We start from the raw sequence: 21,362 nt of genomic DNA on the forward strand, positions 1-21,362 counted from the left end.
GCGTGAGGAGACACTCGCAAATATAGGCCTAAATAACAACAATAATAAATAGCCATAACCATATTTGGTTAATATTCATATTTACCGGTCTCAATAAATTATATTAGAAACATTCATGATTCGTAAATCTATATTCCTTTTACTTATATGTAACAACCAATGAAAACACAAGAAATGTAAAATCAGCCAATCAAATTGCTACAAAGCGGCGTTGGGCTCGCCTTGGGGGAGGCCATCTTTGCAGAGAGCGAACAAAGGGAAAACAGAGTGGAAGTCCACCAACCACCGGACGCTTTTTAACACCTTTTTACCATCAGAGGCCATGTCCGACTCCGAAGACCAACCGGAGAAAGAGGCCGAGGTTGAGAAGAAGATCATAGGTACTGACCTTTTTATTTTAAACTCATAAAAAACACATTTTAGCCGACGAGGATTTGTTTTGTATGTAGGTCACCTCGTGTAGCGTGATTTCCGAAATTTATGCAAAACCAGCTGAAGAAGTAAAACAGCAACAAAAACAAAAATAAAACTGTTGAATCTATCGTAAAATGTTATCATTATATTGGGTGGATGGTCGTAAATGCAGAACAAAACACAGAAAACCCTTTCTCTAAACATTGTTTGTCCTACACGTGGTTTGACTTCCTTTATAGTTTATTGATTATTTGTTTCTGTCCATTTTCAGCTAACAAAATCACTGGAACCGTAAAATGGTTCAACGTGAAAAGCGGATATGGCTTCATTAACAGGTATTTGATCCTACAAAAACAGTTTGCTCTTTATTTTTATACACGTGCACACTGTGCAAGCAAGAACTTGCAGTCACGCCTCACTGACTTTGTGATATGAACTGTATGTACTTGTGATATGTAACTCCAGTCTTTTGTTTTTCGAATCGCAATTTATTTTAGTCCGGTTGCATTGCATTATTTCAATTTAAAGAAGAAAGAATAATCAAACTTTCACATATATTCTTTCATGGTTAATAAAATATATGAAGTCATAAGTCTTGGACATTCATCTCATTCTACATGTTCCAGATAAAAATAGTATAAGAGCTTGTAAGCATCAGCATGTGTTTTTATGTTATGTATATAGTTTTACTTGAAGTAAAATTTAATTTTGTTATTACAGGGATGACACCAAGGAAGATGTGTTTGTCCACCAGGTTTGTATTTAAGTTTCAACAGGTTCTTCATTAATAAACTCTTTTAAAAATAACAAACCCAGATCAGTGTTATACCCTTTTTTGTACTGGCATGTCCATGAATAATATACCAGAGAGAGAGAAAGAGAGATTAAATTGAATAAAATAAATTCTTGTATTGTTGTGATTACAGACTGCCATCATCAAGAATAATCCCAAGAAATACCTAAGGAGTGTTGGGGATGGAGAGGCCGTTGAATTTGATGTTGTGGAAGGTGAAAAGGTATGTAGAAAGTTGTGATATGAAAAATTTTCAATAAAAATTAACTGAAATATGCATCCTGATGATTTTAATTCTGGGATTTGTTGTAGGGCAATGAAGCTGCCAATGTAACAGGACCTGATGGTACCCATGTACAAGGCAGCAAATACGCCGCTGATCGTCGCCGTTTCCGACGCTACTTCCCACGTCGACGTGGAGGTGGCCCAGGCCGTCCTAGACATGAGGTGAGAGGAGGATTGTTTTTATCTTTTTAATTGTTATAAATTTACTATAATAACAATTTTGATTGGATTTTGTTTAGAATGCTGCATTCCTATATCAGTCACATACTCATCTGGAGTGTTGTCTTTTTCAGGGTGATGAGGGAGAGGAGGGAGCAGAAGAAGAAGATGATCAGGGAAGAAGACCTCCTCCCCGCCGCCCCTACTACAGAGGGGGTAGAGGCTTCTACCGAGGTTTCTACCAGGGTAATGGTGGCGGTGGCGGTCCTCGCAGACCACCACGATATCAGAATGCCATGATGGACGGCCCAGGTCGCCAGCCTCAGTTTAGAAGACCCTACTGGAGGAGAGGATACAGAAGATACTATGGCCAGGTTGTCCAGTTTTACATGACTTAAGTTCGTAATTCCAATTGCAGAGAAATTATACATATTGTATGAATGCTTAGACGCTGCTTATTGCAAGCATAACTGGAAAAGGAAAATTTTGAATTAACTAACTTATGCTAACTGTGAGTGAAGGTTTTCTCCTTTCTTTTCTGTGAAATCCAAATGAAATTTCAGGGTTTCTTAGAAGTAAAATAGCAGGGAACATTTAAAAAGTAGAAGGGGGTCTGGCGTTCCTCCCAAAATGGGGAATTAAGGGGGAATACCAAGATAGGTGGGGGATTATGTCATTATAAGCAAGGAACTTCCCCAGCACCAGGTCTTAGAAATAACCATGGAATTTATTGTTCCAGCTTTTGCAGAAACATTTACTTATCTGAATTCCTGTACTAACAAAGAAATTAAGAATTTATTGTATAAGGAAACCAACTTTTACCACTGGCATTCTAAATTAACGCTGTTATGCAAGTATCCCTTAAAAAAAAATTGAGAATTTTTTCTAGATATGGTATTTGTCTTTTTTTTCCCAGAGAAAATTTTCATTCTTTAGCAATTTTCTGCAAAGTTTAAGTGTTAAAAATTTTTGAAACTCATGTACAAGATTACACAAAAACAATTTAATACTGCTTACTGTGTAATCCTTTGTCAAGAGTTTTCATTCTTTTCTGAGGTATTGGATTATTTTTAACAGAATGATGGATATGATGGCCCTCCACAGTATGGTTATCGTGGCGGCAGGGGGCGTGGCAGAGGTCGCGGTAGAGGTCGTGGCCGTGGAAGAGGAGGGTATTACAGAAGGAGGGTGAGTTAGACATCACAGTCCTACTTATTAGAACAAAATATCTCCCTGTGAATTGGGTTTATAGAATTTACATTGAGTTGAGCATTAAACAAAAGGTCCAAGGACCTAGAATCCATACATTTCTGCTAAAATTTTGATTTTTGTCAGCAGTTTTAACTTGATTAATGTATTTCATGAGCCCAAACATTAGATATTTAAAATATTTAAAATATCTCTAGATTTGGTGGTGACATGTTTTATTTTCAGTATGGAAGAGTTATCTTTCTTTGTGAGCTTTTTTGTGAAAAAGTCGGAAAATGTACATGTATATGGGAATTAAATGAAATTTTACAACTTTTTGGTAAATTTTACAGCAAGATGTCTTTCAAGAAATAAAAAATTATAATGAATAAAATTGATTTTATGCAACTATAATTCAGAGAACAGACTATTGTCACTAATTATTATAAAATTTTAGTTATTAGTTCCAAAACTTTTGTTCATTTCATTTAGAGTTCAAACCTGACCATGTTTGTTTTACATGAATTTTTCAAAAATTAACAATATGGTGTTCTTTTTTGGGAAAAATGGAGTGATTTTGCAATTGGGAATGGGGCCCATATTCGGCCCTATATGGAGCAGTGGAAAATCCCTGTCTTCTATTCTTTAATTGAAATGACAAATACATTTAACATTCAAAAATGGATTTAGATTGGCATGTTTTATATTATCTGAAAGGCCATGCTGTACAAGTCAGACGACCAAACTCCTCTCGAATTTTGAAGAGTTCACTAATGAAAATACATGTAGGAACATATTCCTTAGTGTTCATGGTACCTTCTTTTACATATGTAAAATTAATACATGTATATTTACAATCTAAAAGCAAGAATCTATAACATGGAATTTAAGGATAGTGTGTCTGGTTGTTCTTTGTAGGGTGAAGGAGAGAATGATAGAGAATATGAGGGCGGCCATTCTCCTGAACCGACACAGGAACAGACTGACGAGAAGACCGAGCAGCAGGAATAATTCTTTACGCGTGTTAACACCTGGTTTGTTGAAACAACAGCCAACTTTTGTGTATTACCAACCAGTTATTAATGCATTTATGTAGTCCTTTTTCTTGATAAGAGCTTTAGATTGTACCAGCACATGCTATCGAAAAAGTTGTGGTCCTATTGAACTGAAAGATTTTCCTACGACTGAAGACAGACAAAACACTCACAAAAAAAACCTCGGGTTTAATTTATTGTTTGGATGAGAGCATACCATACTTGAGATCTATGCAAATTTAATTTGTAATAAAACAACAATGAAAATATCAGATATTTTAGTGCTATCAAATTTGAACAAATCTGTTTTCATATTTTATATAATAAAGTAATAAGCAAGGAAAGCCGACAGTCTCTCCAAGAGTTGACTGGGGCATTTCTTATGTTTATGAAACATGAATTATTTATACAAAGTGGTTACAACTTTTTTGCTATCTTTTTTTATTAATTTTTTTTTTATTTTGATTAGGATGAAATGTTAAAATGAATTTCAACATCAATATCTGCATGAATTAAAACAGCAAGTGCATTCATTTATTGTTTGTTTTTATTTTGAGGTTTTGCTTTAGTTGCACCACATGTGATATCTTTGAGATAAAAGTTACTTCATATATTCACCATTAAAAGGCAGTACATGTAGAAGAGTCTTAAAAGGACCCAAACCTACCTCAGGGATAAATGATTTTTAAAAGAAGCTTCCAAATATTTGGACTAAATAGTTCTTAATTTTTGATTATTAACAAAGGTAACAACTAACGTTTTATTGTGAAGAACACAATAAAGAAGGTGCTGACCATATTTATAGATGAAGGAAAGAATTAACAAAGTCCTCTTTTTATGCCCCCCTTCGAAGAAGGGAGGGCATATTGCTTTGCTGCTGTCGGTCGGTCTGTCGGTCCACTTAGTTTCCGTTCATTTTCTTCGCAACTGTTGCACATACTGAAATGGAATTTGGTACTTATATATCACATGAATATCTAGGTCAAGTTCTGTTTTGGGTACGATCGCACCATTTTTGACAGAGTTATGCCCCTTGGACTTAGGAAAATTTCAATTATTTGCAGTTTCCGTTCATTTTCTTTGCAGCTGTTGTACATACTGAAATGAAATTTGGTATACAAATATATAACATTGATATCTAGGTCAAGATCTGTTTTGGGTAAGATCGCATCATTTTTGACAGAGTTATGCCCCTTGGACTTTTATTTGCAGTTTCCATTCATTTTCTTTGCAACTGTTGCACATACTGAGATGAAATTTAGTATACAGATTTGTCAGATGACTATCTAATCAAGTTCTGTTTTGGGTACAATCGTGCCATTTTTGACAGAGCTATGCCCTTTTGGACTTGGACAAATTCCAATTTGGGGGGAGGGGGGCATAAGTGTTTTACAAACATCTCTTGTTTAATGTAGCTACCCTGAAATACTGTAAGTCTCTGGTTTCCAAAAGAAAGTCATACAGTCTATTTTTTAAAGATTTATTATTTGAACAAATTCTAATACATTATATATATATATTACCGACATGTTCTCTATACATATTAAAATGATTATTGGTTATTTATACATGTATGAAAAATTAACAAATGTTATGATATATAGACAAGTATTAACAATAGCTCATTAAAAGAAAATATAATGATTAGCATATTTTTACATAATCATTCTGGAATGATAGAGTATTTGAACAATATATTTGTGTGTGTCAGACCAGCTGACATAAATACAAAGATTGATGATATGAATCAGAAGACAACAGTAGGTAGAAATTCAAAGAAATAAATCAAGTTATATGTATATACATGTATAAAGTCTAAAAAAAAAAAATATAACATGACATGCCTAAAAAAATCAACATTCTCTATGCAAAGGTATATCATCTTGCAAAATTACATTGCATATATGGTTTAAGCCAGAATGTCCATACTAGTGTCTATGATTGTAATATGGCTTCATTTTGTTGTTTATTTCCCCCTGAAGACAATTGAATAGCTTAACAGACCAGCTAGAGCAAGTTTTAAACATCAGTCCTTCAATATTGTATGAAACTTGCTTATGTACTACGCTAAAGAGCTACAATGAAAAAGGCATTTTATCAACAGTCATAAATCTCCAAAATATGTTGTACCTTACCTAGATCAAAGGAAAATTTAAATTTTGTACAAATAGGAATAAGTAGAACAAAATTTTTTGTTTGATTCGTGAATACAGTTCAAGGGCAATATGGAGTAATGGGTGTCCAGTTGTCTAGACGTGCCACATACAGGAGCAGCACTTGACTGGTTCATAACACACACCCTCCCTGGTCCTCATGTCCAGCACACACGTTGGCTTCACTGCATTGATCACCCAGAAAGGCAGCATCAGGCAGAAGAAAACTGAAACAAATGGTCGAGGTTAGCAGTCTTCAGTGGTCCCGATTTCACACCCAAGAGGGCTATTAAAGGTACTTGGACACAGATTTGAAGTTAATATTTTCTCATTTTTTCTGTATAATATCACGAATTATATATTTTATTAGCATTTCACACAAAAATTAATTAAAAATCTTATTTCGTTTAAAAGTTATAAAAACTTTAAAATTTTTGGCGGGTTTGATTGACACATCCTTGCACTTTCACAAATTTTAACTTTATTCTTAATCCTTAGGAAAAGTGGCAATTTTGATGTGTTTTAATGAGAAATATTAAAACTTTTATCAAGAAAAATAATTTTATTCAGAGTAGAAATGTTAGAAAGCAAAACGCCTTCACAAGTATCGTCATTCCGAACTAAGAGATGCGTACAGAGTTTAGCAAATCGAGCACACTCGTGTTATGTACACAGTTTTTGTAAACAGGGCTCGAGTTCTGTTATTGTTTATATTTAGAATTCACTGGGTGCGTTCAATCGTCACAGTCTGCTTACCACAACTGCACGGACTGACAATATATTGTGTGTTTGTTTTGCTTTCGAACGTGTCTACTCTGAATTTTCTGGATTATAGTATTAATTTTTTTCATTTATACGAAACGAGATTGCCACTTTTCCTAAGGATTAAGAATAAAATTAAATTTGTGAGAGTGCAAGGATATGTCAATCAAACCCGCCGAAAAATTTGAAATTTCAATATCTTTTAAACGAAATAAGATTTTTAATTAATTTTTGTGTGAAATGCTATTAAAATATATGTCGTAATATTATAGAAAAAATAATAACTTCAAATCTGTGTCCAAGTACTTTTAACAATTATTATGGAGAATATTTTGTTGTGGAAATAGTAAAAGCGTTATGTTAGAAACACACAGTAAAAGTGTTATGTTAGAAACACACAGTTAGTGATCGATAAACCAAGATGACATTTTTTTAAAATATATGGAGAAATAAACTGAGAAACAGCACACTTTCTTGTGTGCAATAAAATAAATGCAAATTTTTTCCTATGGGTGGCACAGTAACTCTCTGGTCATCTATAAACCCGTTTTTAGCTCTACTGGTCAGAGACCAGAAGAGCTTATGCAATAGTAATGCGTCCGTCGTCCGTCCGTCTGTCTGTCTGTCTGTAAACAATTTTTCAAAATGCTACTCCTTCTACAGTTTTGGTCCGATTTCAATATAACTTGGCACACAAGTAGACTACACTAAGATACATAATTCTGTGCATCGGTTTTTGATTAACATGAATGCTGAAGAAATGGATACTAAAAAAAGAAATTAAATAGAATTTAATACAAAAAGCTACTCCTCCTACAGATTTGGTCCAATTTCAATATAACTTGGCACACAAGTAGACTACTCTAAGATACATAATTCTGTGCATCGGTTTTTGATTTCGATAAACGGTGTTGCCGTGGTTACTAAAATTAGAAATTTCTGTGAAATTCTTTCAAAATGCTACTCCTCCTACAGTTTTGGTCTGATTTTGATATAACTTGGCAAACAAGTAGACTACACTAAGATACATAATTCTGTGCATCGGTTTTTGATTTCAATGAACGGTGTTGCCATGGTTACTAAAAATAGAAATTTTTGTGAAATTCTTTCAAAATGCTACTCCTCCTGCAGTTTTGGTCCGATTTCAGTATAACTTGGCACACAAGTAGACTATACTAAGATACATAATTCTGTGCATCGGTTTTTATTTTGATAAGTGGCAAGGATCAGTTTTATATTTATTACTGATTTAAAGTCTCAAGTCCCAACTGCTACTTTTCTCTTCCTTTGTTTTAAGTATAAACCAGTAGAGCTACAGTCTCAACAGAGACTTCTGGTTTAAATTTGATTTACTTTTCCTAAACAATTATTGACTGTCTTTAGGAGCAAAAACGATCAGCATCAGGCATCATGCCTTGAGGGCTTAAATGTATGCCCTCAACCTCAGCTGTCAATATTTGAATAGTAATAAACTAATTGATACTGGATCCATGTGCAGCCAGAGGTTTTTCTGTTGCTTTTTTTTATCTAGAGAATAACTGCAACTTACTTAGACTTGCAGCACCAACCCAGGCAAATGCGTAGGAGATGTAATAGAGTGGAGCCGCAGAGGATTTCTGGAAACAAAAACGAAGGGTTTAATTATTAGGTTTAGCATGCTTCTACAAAATCATGCGTGCAAGTGCCATACATGTACATACAATTAGTACTGTGGTGGTGAATAAAATTAATCATTTCATATTAACTATATATGTTAAATACTTAAAATTACTGTACTGGGATTTTAGAATTATATTTTTTCTTCAACCAACAGTTTATCTATGGATTCAAGATGAAAGAAATTAAATATCCTCTGAAATGAGATCTCTGGCTCATCCCATATGATCCCTTTCTCATCCCAAAAGTAAACTGGTATCCTTTACAGCTGGATGCAATGATCACACACAAATAAACATAGATAATCAGATATCACAGAGATCACCTCAATGAATGTTGTCTTTAAGTGGGGCAAAGTCCCACATTATCTAGAAGTATAAATCCCAAATGCAACATTTATGCAGTTTAATCTGATAGGGCTTCCAATAACTTAGGAATCGACTTATCCGAAAACTTGAAACCAGTAACTCATCAGGAAAATGTACTTCAAATCCAACATCTGAATTAAGTTTGAAAGTGTTCATCCCTTCATGTTTATCCATGCAAGCTTGGTTTAGATAGGCCTTCTTGGTTATCAATTATTTTCTTGGTTATGGACAAAAACACCTGGTTACTCATCTATAAAATGTACGTCAAATTTAGCATCCAAAGCAAGCCTGGTAGTGTGCATCCCTAGATATATCATCAGCCATGCAAGCTTGGTCAAGTACAGCAATATTACATTAGAATAAACCTGGACACTCATCTGGAAAAAAGCTAGAAGATCAGATCCAATTAACATTCGAAGCAAGACTGGTAGTGTGCATCGATCCTTAGATGTACGTATCATCCATGCAAGTTTGGTCAAGATAGGGCTTATAGTTAAAAATTGGAAATGAAACTTGCTCCAAAAACTTTAACCTGGTCCACAAACCTTAACCTACTCTAATAAGAGGCCCATGGGCTACATTGCTCACCTGAGTACATGGGCTAGTTAAAAAACACAAATCAGCTCAGTTTTGAAAAGTTTACCTGTTGGGGGAGGGGAGGTTTGAATTTTTTATTACTTGAGGATGCCACTATATCAATAAAGCATACATGTATAATTTCGCCATACTTGAGAAGAAGAGTTTTAAAGATTTTTCTTATATATTTCTATGTAAAGATTTGATTGTCCATTATGGCCCCACCTTACCCCCAGTGGTCATGATATGAACAAACTTGAATTAACTCTACCTGAGGATGTTTCCATATTAATATCACCAATTATAGCTTTGCTGATCTTGAGAAGAAGATTTTTAAAAGATTTTTCCTATATATTCCTGTGTTAAACTTTGATTAGCCATTGTGGCCCCTCCCTATCCTCGGGGGTCATGATTTGAAAAAAAACTTGAATCTACACTACCTGAGGATGCTTCCACAATAGTTTCATTTTTACTGGCCCAACGGTTTTGAAGAAAGATTTATAAAGATTTTTCCTATATATTCCTATGAAAAACTTTGATCGGCCATTGTGGCCCCGCCCTACCCCAAGGGGGTCAAGATTTGAACAAACTTGAATCTACACTACCTGAGGATGCTTCCACAGGAGTTTCATCTTTCCTGGCCCATTGGTTCTGGAGAAGAAAATTTTTAAAAGATGCCATTAATTTTTCATTAATTCATTATTATCTCCCCTTGGAAGAGGGCTTGGCCCTTCATTTTAACAAACTTGAATCACCTTCACCCAAGGATACTTTGTGGCAAGTTTGGTTGAAATTGGCCCAGTGGTTCTTGAGAAGATAAAAATATGAAAAGTTTATGAAGACAACAACGACAACAACAGACAACGGACAAATTTTGATCAGAAAAAAGCTCACTCGAGCCTTCGGCTCAGGTGAGCTAAAAACATTAACCTGGTCATTCAATCCTTTGCTAAAATTGCAGCATTTGAAACCTTGAATGATACAATGAAACACAATAGAAGCATCTGAGATTTATGTAAGGGTTAGAAGTACTTAAAAAGAAAACTGCTCCAAAAACTTTACCCTGCCAGAAACCAAGGGTATCTCATAGGCTCTACCTAACTTCATTGAGTTTAGCTAAAAAGCAGACCTCAAAATCCAACATTAAAATGTTAAGTGTATATCTGATATTTGAATATATACATGTACTTAAATGTTGTCTTCATTGCAGAAGTCACTTGTCCAAATGCTTTTTAAACATGTGCCTTTAAATTATCTTGAAATGTTACTTACACAATCCTCTGTTGCTGCCCGGCTAGTTGTATAGGCAATGTGGACTAGAGTTTCCACAAAACAGATAATCCCAAACACATGAAATGAAACCTTGACAGCTCTTGGCACAGGATTCATTATCATAAACAAAAGACAAAATCCTACAAAATATAAACAATGGAGGGTATCAAAATGGTCTCTGCACCATGCGTTTTCTGAATTTAATTAATGTGAACTACTTTGTGCATGTGCATAATTCTGAATAATTTAAAATAAAATTGTCATTACACCTTTTAGAAATTTTACATTTATGTCTTTAAGTTCAAGTTTATTGCAAATAAATAAGAGGTACATGTAAAAGACTGAATGGATGGATTTCACATTCCTATGAGTTATCTTCCGTTGTCAGTGTTATGCTCATTTTTCCCCAATGTGTCCTTTGTAAGTAACCTGTCAATATTTTTAATCTTCAAATGTTATCGGACAATTTCGATCTGCATCTGTATTGCAAGAGTATGGGCTGACATGAAAAACATAATTAATGAACAAATTCAAATAGATTTTATTTCTAAGAAACTGACCCATAAAGTTGGTACGCCAAGGTAAGTTTTAGTGGGAAAACAGTGTCTTAATTACGCCAGTTGAGATTGACCCCGAACAGGGGAATAACTTTTGTTGATGTGAAAGTCATGTATTGCTTTGCAGTTTTTACCTTGACAAATGAATGTGAAAATTATGGAAACAATGAGTAATTCAAACAGATGAGCAGGACACCATCTTGTTGAGTGTTTATGATATAGTACATAAAACTGTGGCCCCAGCAATCCAAGTGAAATAAGGCCTAGGAGAACAAATCTACAATAAAAATGTTGTTGTTAATTTTCTGATATTTATGAACATGCACAAGAGGCTGTGATCTTGAAAACATCCTACTAAAAACAAACAACTTGAGGTCATATATAACACATGATCTAATTAAGAGCTGAATTATAATATTTTTTTCCTTACTTAATTAACATGAACATTGATTTTTTTTCTATACAATCTGGTTAAATGTAATTTAAAAGAGAAAGAGGCATGCATGTTTACGTTTTACATAAAAATGAATAAAATTATAAAAATGAATAGAAACTAGATCACATAAGTAAAAAAAAAATAACCTTTTACAAATTTATTCTGTGCTTTAAGAGTTACAAAATACTAACAATGTTTAATTTTTTTTTTTAATGAATTTTATTCAAGCACAAAATAAAAATGATATACGTGTATATCATAATCACCCTCGGAATAATGGTTATTAAATAAAAGTTTCCTGTTTTGCATAATGCCCTGCTTTGGTTGATTACTCACATCTTTCTTCTGTTGTCTCTTGGGAACCACCTCATAAGATGATAGGTAAAGTGCGCCCACCAATAGTGCCACATTATCTTTATAGAAAAAGACACGCTTCTCTATCGCTGGAAAAGGTACTATTTTAGTTATTTCCGTTACTTTTGCAAAACAAAACATTCATGAAAAAGTTTTATAAAAACTTACAATTAGTAGAGATCTTACATGAAGTTGAAATCAACTCAATCGACGAATTATGGTTGACAAGTTATTTGTTTACACGATTGCACTAAATACAGAAAAAAATAGGATATGATCTGATGATAGCGGTTTATGCTCTCCGAGCCCGATCGAAATTTTGGTCATAAACTTCAAAATTTCTTTGAAAATTTTATTCTGAACTTCAACACACTAACAATATTCAATGCGATAAGTTCTCATTTCATAGTAACGTACATTATTCAATAATCCCTGTTGAGATTCTGCTAAACTAGATATTTGGACTGCCGCCGTCGCACCTAAAAAGTTCAAAAGTTAATTTACTTGATTTTATTTAAATATTCATGTAAAATATTTCTTTAATGACATTTGTGGTCTTAATTTTTTTTTCCAGTTACCAAAAACTGGCTCTTTTAGATTTTAAAGAAAAATGTCATAAACAAGCACGAAACACTCTTCAATGACCACATGTGAACTCGCACATTAAGTATTTTAGATAAATATATGATAAATAGAATATTACATACTAAAATCCTATCATATGTCATATCAGCCCGAGTGGCCCCATATCAGCCCGCTATATGGATTTTAGTATGTAATATTCTCTATATATCTACCTGTTTCTTTATTCGACTTATGAGTATGAAGAATATTAATTTGGTAAGATCATACTCGCAAGCAAGATAAATAAAATCTCATGAAGACATATGGTTGGTTTTCCAGTTTCTAAATCGTGGTTGAATAATTAAACACTCTTCAATGACCATATGGGAACTCGCACATTAAGTATTTTAGATATATGATAAATAGAATACTACATACTAAAATCCATATCATATGTCACATCAGCCCTCGGGCTGATATGGGGCCACTCGGGCTGATGTGACATATGATATGGATTTTAGTATGTAATATTCTCTATATACTGTCCTAGAGAAAATAAGATTTTGTTTCCATTGTTAAACTATTGTTCAAGACACAGGCATTTGGGGGATGGACCCCCCTCCATTATGTATTTTTTTTTAATCTGAGGTCGAGGCACTGGTTTTTCCTATTTTTGTATTATACATGTATGTACTATTTGTTTTCGATAATGTACCCTTTTGTTGCTATTGGCTGTTTTAGATATACATGTATATAAATATTTTTTCTACTGATACATAAAAAGAGAACTTTTACATATCAGTCGATAAGGGGTTTTCCCCCTCCCATGGGTTGGGAGTAGGGATCTCCCGAAGAAACTTTTGTTTAAAAAGGCTTCAAATTATAAGTGGATCTTCCCGCACTTAAGGTTCATAAACCCTCTGCTCACTCATGTAAAATTTTTCTTAAAATTTATGATTTTCCAAAGGGAATGTATATGCTGAATAAAATACAAACATTTATAGCATGGCTTGCGGGGCAAAATTTGACAAAATAGGCTCTTCAATTTGACAAATTTAAAAGGGAATAATAGACATTTGTGTCATTAAGAGTTATCTCTCTTATTAGAGTATCAGTGTACCTTAAGATTGAAATAGTTTTTCTTTTCTTAATGGCCACCGATTTATTTAATCGGTCATTTTTAATATGAAAAGTGAGGCTGTAAAATCCTATATAGGCATGGATGTTCACTATATAGCTGTGTTGCATTTCACACTCAGCTGATGTCCAGTAATCATTTAACACTTTGGGGGAATCCATGTAGAAATCCCAACTACTGCCTGTTAACTTCAAATGTGGCTGTTCATGCTGTCTATCTAATTTGGATTACAAATAAATACTAATATTGTACACTGTCCAAAGACAAAATATATATTTTATAATCGAATGCCAAAAATGATTTAAAATGCAAACATTTTTAGAGGAGATCAAAAAACCAGGTTTTTGTAGAAAAAAAAATTAAATTGTTTTGGACCAGCAACTGCCCGTCACGGCACGGAACAATGAAATACTAAAACTGTAAATTGCAAAATACATACCGGTATGTGAATGGACTTGTGAAAAATGTTATAGGAATCTAAGGAACTCATTACGACTGCAAGTGAAAGCCCCCCTCGACGTCCGTCAGTTGGCATTAGACTTAATTAAGGATTGATTGTACATGTATACGAGTATTTGCCGATACGGCCATTGTATCGATTATAGAACACTCGAAATAATGACTTTAAACGAGACTGTTAATATTCTTGTTTCATTAACTTGTTTGTCATTAGCTTTTCTCGTTTTAGAAATTGTTATACATTGTAGATATAGATCATGCTCTTGCACATCGAGTCATCTGGAAGGCATACACCACATCTGCAGTTTCTAAGAATATTTTGCTAAACAATTAAGGGAAGTTTAACGATAATATAAGTTGAAGTTACATGTATCTATTTTATCATGACGTTTTGTTGTTGGGTTACATCGAACGCCTATACTAGTAAAATATCCAAATAGGAAGCATTTACTGGAAAAGAAAATCATAAAGACCATACCAGCAATCACCATCGTGATTTTTTTGTTCACTAAATGTCAGAACAAGGCGAGGAGCAAGTGTAGCTTCAGTTCTACGCCGAACATTAAAAAGTACTCGACTTTCGTGCGATTAGAGACCCTGATTACTAGACTACGCTATCTGAGTAAAATGACATGCATTCATTAACTAGAAAAATATTTTTCAGCCTTCTTCAATCAATGGCAAAACAATCGTCCTACAGAGATAACATTGCCACTAACACCCAGTCGAACGAGACTTTTAATATCTATCTCATTACATGCTAAACAATGATTAAAAGACAATAACTTGAATACGAGGATATTTTGCAGTGATCACATGTATATGTCAAAGGGGTCGCGACAAGAATTTAAGAAAAACCAATTCAGCACATTTAAAGGCTGGCTCACTGTCGAGTTATAGTGTAACTTTCTGCATATTTTACAAAGAGCTTCTTCGTACGTCTGCCAAGAGTGTTTTGATGTATACTTGTCTTTAGCTCTCAGCATGTTTAGATATTGTGTTTTATTATTTCCTATCTTCTTTAGGGTGTCTGCCAAGTCTTTGGGTGTTATGAAGTCCAGTGTATCTATATACGTCTCTGCCGGAATGTACTCTTTGCCTGTCATGGTTCCTCTAACAACAGGGATAATTGGAAGGTCCAACAAATAGATATGATACAGTTTCTCTGACGTGTAATCTATACACAACGAGTTCTCGAACGAAAGATAAAATTTGTAGTCTTTCGAGATTGCTCTGTGACAGGAATCGTTCCCTAAGAGTTGATACGACTCACATTTGGCGCCACATTTTCCAAACACATCTACATTCACATATTTCTGCAGTTCTTCTACATATTTCTCTCTTTTGCTTTGTGTTCTGCAGTTACTTACAATCCAAGCTACATCTCCCACCTTCTGAGAAAACACAGAGTCGTAATCTCTTTCTAAAGTGGAAATCCGAGGAATTATCTGCCCATAACCAAAATAGGCATCTGAATCTCTCCTATAGGACAATGACCAATCAAAAACACCATCCCAAGCAGGAAGTAATACAGTCCTTCGTGTATGATAAGGACTCTCCGAAAAAGTAAATATCCAAATTTGCCCGGGAAATTTTACCGGTGGTTTTTCAGGCAGTGGGTGATGTTGAAAAATCACAGCTTTACTGTTCTTGAGCTGTGACTTGTACGTAGTAACGGAGCAGTCTTTATACGGACATTCAAGGAAATTCACGATGTCTGGACCCTTATTCCAGTCCCGGGGTGGATTATAGTACAGAATATTGAAACTGATGTTCCTCTTTTTATACATGTCATCCGAATCAGTCTCCTTTGTCGATCTTCTATAGACAGGGAATACACGTTCTTGGACCAGGAGAGGAAGAGAGAATTGGTGTACAAGAATAAGGAAAAGAACAATGCTAGAGAAGAACAAGTATTTTTTCATACAACGACTGGAAGGTATAAGCATTCTGAAAATACAGGAAATTTCCACCTAATATTTCTTCCAAAGTTTTGTTATGTACAGCGAATTCAAGGTGCCAAGTTGTTTAAATTACATGCGAAGCAATATGTTGCAAAGGACATTCAATCTGGTAAGATTCCATCGCATCTTAAGATAAAAACAGTAAGAAATCGATACGTATACCCCGGTTCAATTAAAATTTAAATCAGTGGGACTTTTGCACTGATCTGTGAAGAACCATTGTTTTATGTCGTATGGCCTCGAGGTGAGATTGTCAAAATGGAGTCTTTCACATAGGTTACACAGTGCAGACTGGCAAATATCATTCAAACTTTTAGATACAAATTCATCCCTTCTTTTAAGTAACCTGACATACTCTGAAACATTACTTCCTATGTGTTTTAGATACTTTGCTAGGTGTTTTGGAGATTCAAAGTCATTAGTGTCGATGAATGTTCCTTGTGGCAGATACGATTTTCCATTAGCAGCCCCACGAACTACCGGAATTATTGGTGTGTCGTATAAATAAATGAAATAAAATTTTTCGGAGGTATAATCTCTACAGAGAGAATTTTCAAATGACAAATAAAATTTATAGTTGTGGGAGACCAGGTGGTGACAGGTGTCATTTTCATTTCCAGTTTTTGGACCACAGAATAAATCCCCACATTTACCAAATGTATCCACTTGAATATGTTTCGCCAGTTCTCTCACATACTCCTCTCGTCTGCTTTGGGTTTTACAATGACTTACTATCCAAGAAACATCAAACTTTTTCAGCAAATAAATAGCAGAGTAATTCCTGCCAGAAGGAACTGTACGGCGCTTGAGTTCGCCATATCCGTGATAAAAATCGCCATCTAATCTGTACGTCATCACCCAATCAAATTTCTTGTACCATCCTTGAAGAGCACTCGTATTGTGTGTATTTACTGGACTCTCACTCGAGGCAAAAATCCATTTTTGGCCTGGTGTCTTTGGCGGTGGAGACTCTGGCATAAGGAATTGATAGAATATCACAGCTTTGCTGGACTGCATCTGACTTCTGTCGGTTGTAGCTCTGCAGTGAGGTATTCGACAAGAAGAAAAAGTCCAGGTCTCTGGTGAAATATGCGAAGGAGGGTTGAAATACAAAACTGAATGCACAGCTGGTTCATTTTGTTTGTATTGTTTTTTGTTGATTTTAACCCTCTCAATGGTGAAGCACTGTAAGATGATCATAATGATACCTATACATACAATCACGGAGAAGTACTTCCTTTGGTTTGTCAAGGAAACTGTGTGAAACTGGAACATATCAGTATAGACAAAATCAGAAATTATATCTTGTATGGATCATTTACACTGTCTAAACGAGGAAGGCGAATGGATTAAACGACTAAACGCCATAATTCACAGTAAAGCTACCATTATTCAAGCATTATAGATTAAAGGTATAGATAAATTATCATCCCAGATCGTGAAGTAGACAATTAGTATTGTTTTATAGGCCAATTCTCTCTTTCCTTGCGAGGTCTTTCCGCAGCTTCCAGCATTCTGAGTGTTTGTAAATCGTTGCCTACGGACCATATTTAAGATCAGGTGGCCAAAAATAGTCTCCAACAACGAACTCAGGGAGATGTCAGGACAGGAAGACATAGTGGTGCTTTTAAAATGGAGATTGTAAGAAGAAAGTGGAGATGGGTTGGACATGTGCTCAGGAAAGACCATCATAACATCACAAGAGAGAGCATATTCTGGACAGCAGACGGCAAGAGAAAAAGGGGCAGGCCAAAAACAACATGGCGTAGAACATCAGAGAAAGAGCTAAAAGAAATAGGGATGACATGGAGAGAAGTAGAAAGAAAAGCAAAGGATAGGACTGGGTGGAGAGACTGTGTGGCTGCCTTATGTGCCACCTGGCACGAAGAGGCCTAAGTAAGTAAGTAAGTATAGGCCAATTCTGGGTATTTAAACAATAACTAGTCTATAAACACCGGTATAATACTGAAAATAAATGAAAAATGCATGTGAATAAAGAAGTATTTTAGCTCACGTGAGCCGAAGGCTCAAGTGACATTTTCTCTGATCTAAATTTCTCACTGCCGTTTTTTGGCCATTGGCGAGGCCTTTTCCTAATCTTCTAAAAAAAAAACTACTGAGCAAGAAAAGGTAAAACGTAAGTGACTGCTTCCTGGGGGAATGTAGTTTCAAGTTTGTTCCATTTATGACCATGATGACTCCATGGTAAGGATGGGGCACTTGGGGCGATTAATTTTTCCATGGGCATACGAATGGAAAATCTTGAAATTTTTTTCTTCCCAAGATTAGAAAAGACGTGATTACTAGTAGTCATTTTTATTTCAGCATCCCCAGGTGGTGTAGATTCAAGTTTGATCAAAACATGATGCTAAGAGTAGCATGGGTAGGATGGGACCATAATATTGTACATAGGGATATATAGAAAAGAGACGCCAAATATGAACTCAGGTAGCGTTGTGTCCTAAGGACCTTTTTTTCAGCATTGTTATCAAAATAAATACAAAGTTTAAATTTGATCAATGCACTATTGATGTGCCTCTTTTTTATACATATTTTAAATAATTATTTTAGAGAAAATTGTCATTAAAGCAGAGCTATATAATGCAATGTACATTAGTGTGCTTCGCGTGAAGCCTATTTGCATTTAAATTTCTTTAACTTAACAAATTGCATTTATTTTTCTGTGAAGTAAACATTAAAGTGCCTTCGTGTGAATAGAACATTTAATCTTAATGTTTCACATAATTTGATGTCAATGATATTCGCCAAATTAATTTGAATTAAACTTAGTATGACTTACATACCGGTAATGTAGCTCTGTAAATTCGAATGCTGTTCAATTTGTGCACAGTAGGTTACATTTGATTCAAATAAATCTGATTTTCATATAAGCAGGGAATAATTCTTTTAGGTAATATAGATTTTTAGCTTACTTCAACGAAGCTTATGTAACAAGCATAGACGTTGGAAGCAAATTGAAAGTGTGTGTGTGCTGGGGGGGGGGGGGGGGGGGGGGGGGGGGCTAAACCAATAAAAAAGGTAATCCCCAATTTTCAATGCCTATATTATGTCTATCTTTGCAAAAAAAAAGTGGAAGGGGGCTAAGTCCCCCCCCCCCCCCCCCCGGTTCTGACGCCTATGACAAGGGCACCGCAAAACAGAGCGCCCCCTCGAAAAGAGCATATCTAAAAATCAAGCCAGCATTCGACATCGATTCCGTTACAAATTACGTCACTACACTTTCGTAAAGGATTAACCCACTCATCAACAAACAGACACACAAACACACACACACGATTGCCTTACTATATCCCCTCCAACCCCGTCGCGAGGGGACAATAAATCTTTTGCATGTGTAGTCATAAATGTTCCCGGTTAAAAAAAGTATTAGAAGCAGATTTTTATGCCCGACATTAATCATAGAAGTACATTGTAAGGACGATACTTTTATAATGTTCATTGTACCAGCCATGGTTTCAGATGCATTTCAAAAAAAAAACTTGCTCCATAATCACTACCCTGCCAATGAAACTAGGACGCAGGTGGTAATGCTGATATCAGGAAGAGGATAGCACTGGGCGGCACGTCCTTCAGTAGGCTAGCCAACATCTCGAACCCCACAAACATCAAAGAAAGGTAAAAATCTCCCCTTCAATTAAGAACCTGGTTCTGTTTTGTTATACGGGTGTGAGACTTGGAAGCACTTGAGACAAAGACAGAGGATAAGAAGATTTCAGACATCTTTCAGACCAAATGCATCAGAAGGATTATTAAGGTCAGATGACAGCAGCATATCCCCAAAACACAGTTCTGGGGAAGACAGGAGCAGAAAACATATGGGGAGGATCCAACAGATGACTGTGTTGTGGCCCTCGGGTGGACACCTGAGGGGAGAAAGAAGCGAGGCCGCCCCAAGACAACATGATTGTTTTCAATTGTGCATTAAGATGCATCTATTGATGGACACTACCAGTCTTCAGATGCTGAATTTGATCCTACATACTCTTGTTGAACGATAAGGATGAGTTAGGAGCAGGCTCATTCCAGTGTTACTTCGTTCCCTTAATGGATCAAGCTTGCACCGATTTTGCACATAGTGTGGACCCATTTATACTTGCTTTGGATGTTATATTTGACGTAAATTTTCTGAATGAGTCACCAGGTTTAAGAAGCAGGTTCATTGCGGTGTAAGTTCAAGCTTTACCAGGACCACACTTGGACGAATAGTGTATTGAAGACTTCGGATGTTGGATAGACCGAATATCTGAATGAGTGACAACGTTAAAGGTTTTGAAGCAGGTCCATTCCAGTTTAATTTTTAGGAGTAAACGTCCATTTCAAGGAGTTAATTTCTACTGATGTTACAACTAGACTTGGATGCTACTGACTTATGTCGAATGCTGAATGTGTGAATTACGCTCTCTGGATTATATAAAAGTTGAACAGTTCATTCAAAAGTGATTACAAGGCCTACCCATAACAACCATGAAGAAGTGTACTCAAAAAGACTCGCTTTTCTTGCTATATCTAACCTGAATTTCTGGACGAGTGACCAGTTTAAGCTTTAGGTCGAGTCCATTCTTTTGTAACTGCAAACAATATCCCAACTAAATTAGCAAAAAACTTGCATCGGGATGCGAATAACTAAATTTTGAGCATACATGATCTGAAAGCTCAAGTGAACTTTTCTTATCACCTGTATCCATTGTCCGTCTGTCTGTCTGTTCACTATGACTTGTAAATATTTTGAACTTCTCAAAGTCAATTTAACTAAAATTGGTACAAAGCATTCTTGGGTAAGGGAAATTTCCATTGTCATAAAAATCATAGGTAGTATACATTCAGGTTGTTAATATTATGTCTCTCTGTTGCTTCCAGGGGGGTAGGTTTGGGCCACAGTGGACAAGGAATATACAAAAACAAACTTCTGAAGTATAACAATATTAGTCATACATGTATTAATATGGGCACATTCACAGATAGTGTGCATTTAAGTTTGGTGCATCGAAATTGGTACATTTATATAACTTATCTTTCCACCAGGGGTAGGATTGAGGCATATATAGAAAGTTATCAAAGGTAGAGGAGAAAATCGGAGATCTGAATCATATCATAAACGGTGAAGAATTGGGCCACATTAATTTTTACATAATTATTTATAAAAAATATTTCAAAATATTCCTCCCTGAAGAACTTAAAACCAAGAGTAGTCTTATTATACCCACCCCCC

At 35.3% G+C, this 21,362-nt stretch overlaps 4 protein-coding genes across 5 annotated transcripts; 1 reads left to right on the forward strand and 3 right to left on the reverse strand.

Annotated features, from left to right (window-relative positions):
• The first annotated feature begins 220 nt into the window (after nucleotides 1-220).
• LOC134280929 (Y-box factor homolog) lies at nucleotides 221-4,406 on the forward strand. Its single transcript, XM_062763379.1, has 8 exons — nucleotides 221-380; nucleotides 686-749; nucleotides 1,135-1,168; nucleotides 1,341-1,430; nucleotides 1,520-1,654; nucleotides 1,786-2,025; nucleotides 2,729-2,839; nucleotides 3,758-4,406. Exons 1-8 carry the CDS (start codon nucleotides 323-325, stop codon nucleotides 3,848-3,850), a joined length of 825 nt encoding a protein of 274 aa, XP_062619363.1. The 5' UTR covers nucleotides 221-322; the 3' UTR covers nucleotides 3,851-4,406.
• A 930-nt stretch (nucleotides 4,407-5,336) lies between these two features.
• Nucleotides 5,337-12,258, reverse strand: LOC134280937 (uncharacterized). Of its 2 annotated transcripts, none has more exons than XM_062763390.1 (6): nucleotides 12,176-12,258; nucleotides 11,990-12,096; nucleotides 11,352-11,494; nucleotides 10,661-10,800; nucleotides 8,338-8,404; nucleotides 5,337-6,253 (listed from the first exon to the last, which is right to left on the reverse strand). In XM_062763390.1, the coding sequence occupies exons 2-6, from the start codon at nucleotides 12,061-12,063 to the stop codon at nucleotides 6,123-6,125; spliced, it is 555 nt and encodes a 184-aa protein (XP_062619374.1). In that variant the 5' UTR covers nucleotides 12,064-12,096; nucleotides 12,176-12,258; the 3' UTR covers nucleotides 5,337-6,122. The 2 variants fall into 2 exon arrangements, with proteins under 2 accessions (XP_062619374.1, XP_062619378.1); XM_062763394.1 differs by having other exon boundaries at nucleotides 12,194-12,212.
• A 2,529-nt stretch (nucleotides 12,259-14,787) lies between these two features.
• LOC134280439 (glycoprotein 3-alpha-L-fucosyltransferase A-like) lies at nucleotides 14,788-16,165 on the reverse strand. Its single transcript, XM_062762857.1, has one exon. It carries the CDS (start codon nucleotides 16,115-16,117, stop codon nucleotides 14,981-14,983), a length of 1,137 nt encoding a protein of 378 aa, XP_062618841.1. The 5' UTR covers nucleotides 16,118-16,165; the 3' UTR covers nucleotides 14,788-14,980.
• A 135-nt stretch (nucleotides 16,166-16,300) lies between these two features.
• Nucleotides 16,301-17,419, reverse strand: LOC134280275 (alpha-(1,3)-fucosyltransferase 7-like). Its single transcript, XM_062762681.1, has one exon. The coding sequence runs from the start codon at nucleotides 17,405-17,407 to the stop codon at nucleotides 16,301-16,303; it is 1,107 nt and encodes a 368-aa protein (XP_062618665.1). The 5' UTR covers nucleotides 17,408-17,419.
• Between the last annotated feature and the right edge of the window lie 3,943 nt (nucleotides 17,420-21,362).

This window comes from Saccostrea cucullata, unplaced genomic scaffold (assembly GCF_032062105.1).
Source record: "Saccostrea cucullata isolate Sc308-1 unplaced genomic scaffold, CSIRO_AGI_Scuc_v1 ctg105, whole genome shotgun sequence".
Lineage (NCBI taxonomy): Eukaryota > Metazoa > Mollusca > Bivalvia > Ostreida > Ostreidae > Saccostrea > Saccostrea cuccullata.

Coding starts and splice junctions, on each gene's coding strand:
- LOC134280929 (XM_062763379.1), top strand. CDS start 323: ATGTCCGACTCCGAAGACCAACCGGAGAAAGAGGCCGAGGTTGAGAAG. Junction 1,169..1,340: donor AAGATGTGTTTGTCCACCAG/GTTTGTATTTAA, acceptor TTGTGATTACAG/ACTGCCATCATCAAGAATAA. Junction 1,431..1,519: donor ATGTTGTGGAAGGTGAAAAG/GTATGTAGAAAG, acceptor GATTTGTTGTAG/GGCAATGAAGCTGCCAATGT.
- LOC134280937 (XM_062763390.1), bottom strand. CDS start 12,063: ATGTGGCACTATTGGTGGGCGCACTTTACCTATCATCTTATGAGGTGG. Junction 8,405..10,660: donor GGGCAGCAACAGAGGATTGT/GTAAGTAACATT, acceptor TTTTGTTTCCAG/AAATCCTCTGCGGCTCCACT. Junction 6,254..8,337: donor GGTTGGTGCTGCAAGTCTAA/GTAAGTTGCAGT, acceptor CATTTGTTTCAG/TTTTCTTCTGCCTGATGCTG.
- LOC134280439 (XM_062762857.1), bottom strand. CDS start 16,117: ATGCTTATACCTTCCAGTCGTTGTATGAAAAAATACTTGTTCTTCTCT.
- LOC134280275 (XM_062762681.1), bottom strand. CDS start 17,407: ATGTTCCAGTTTCACACAGTTTCCTTGACAAACCAAAGGAAGTACTTC.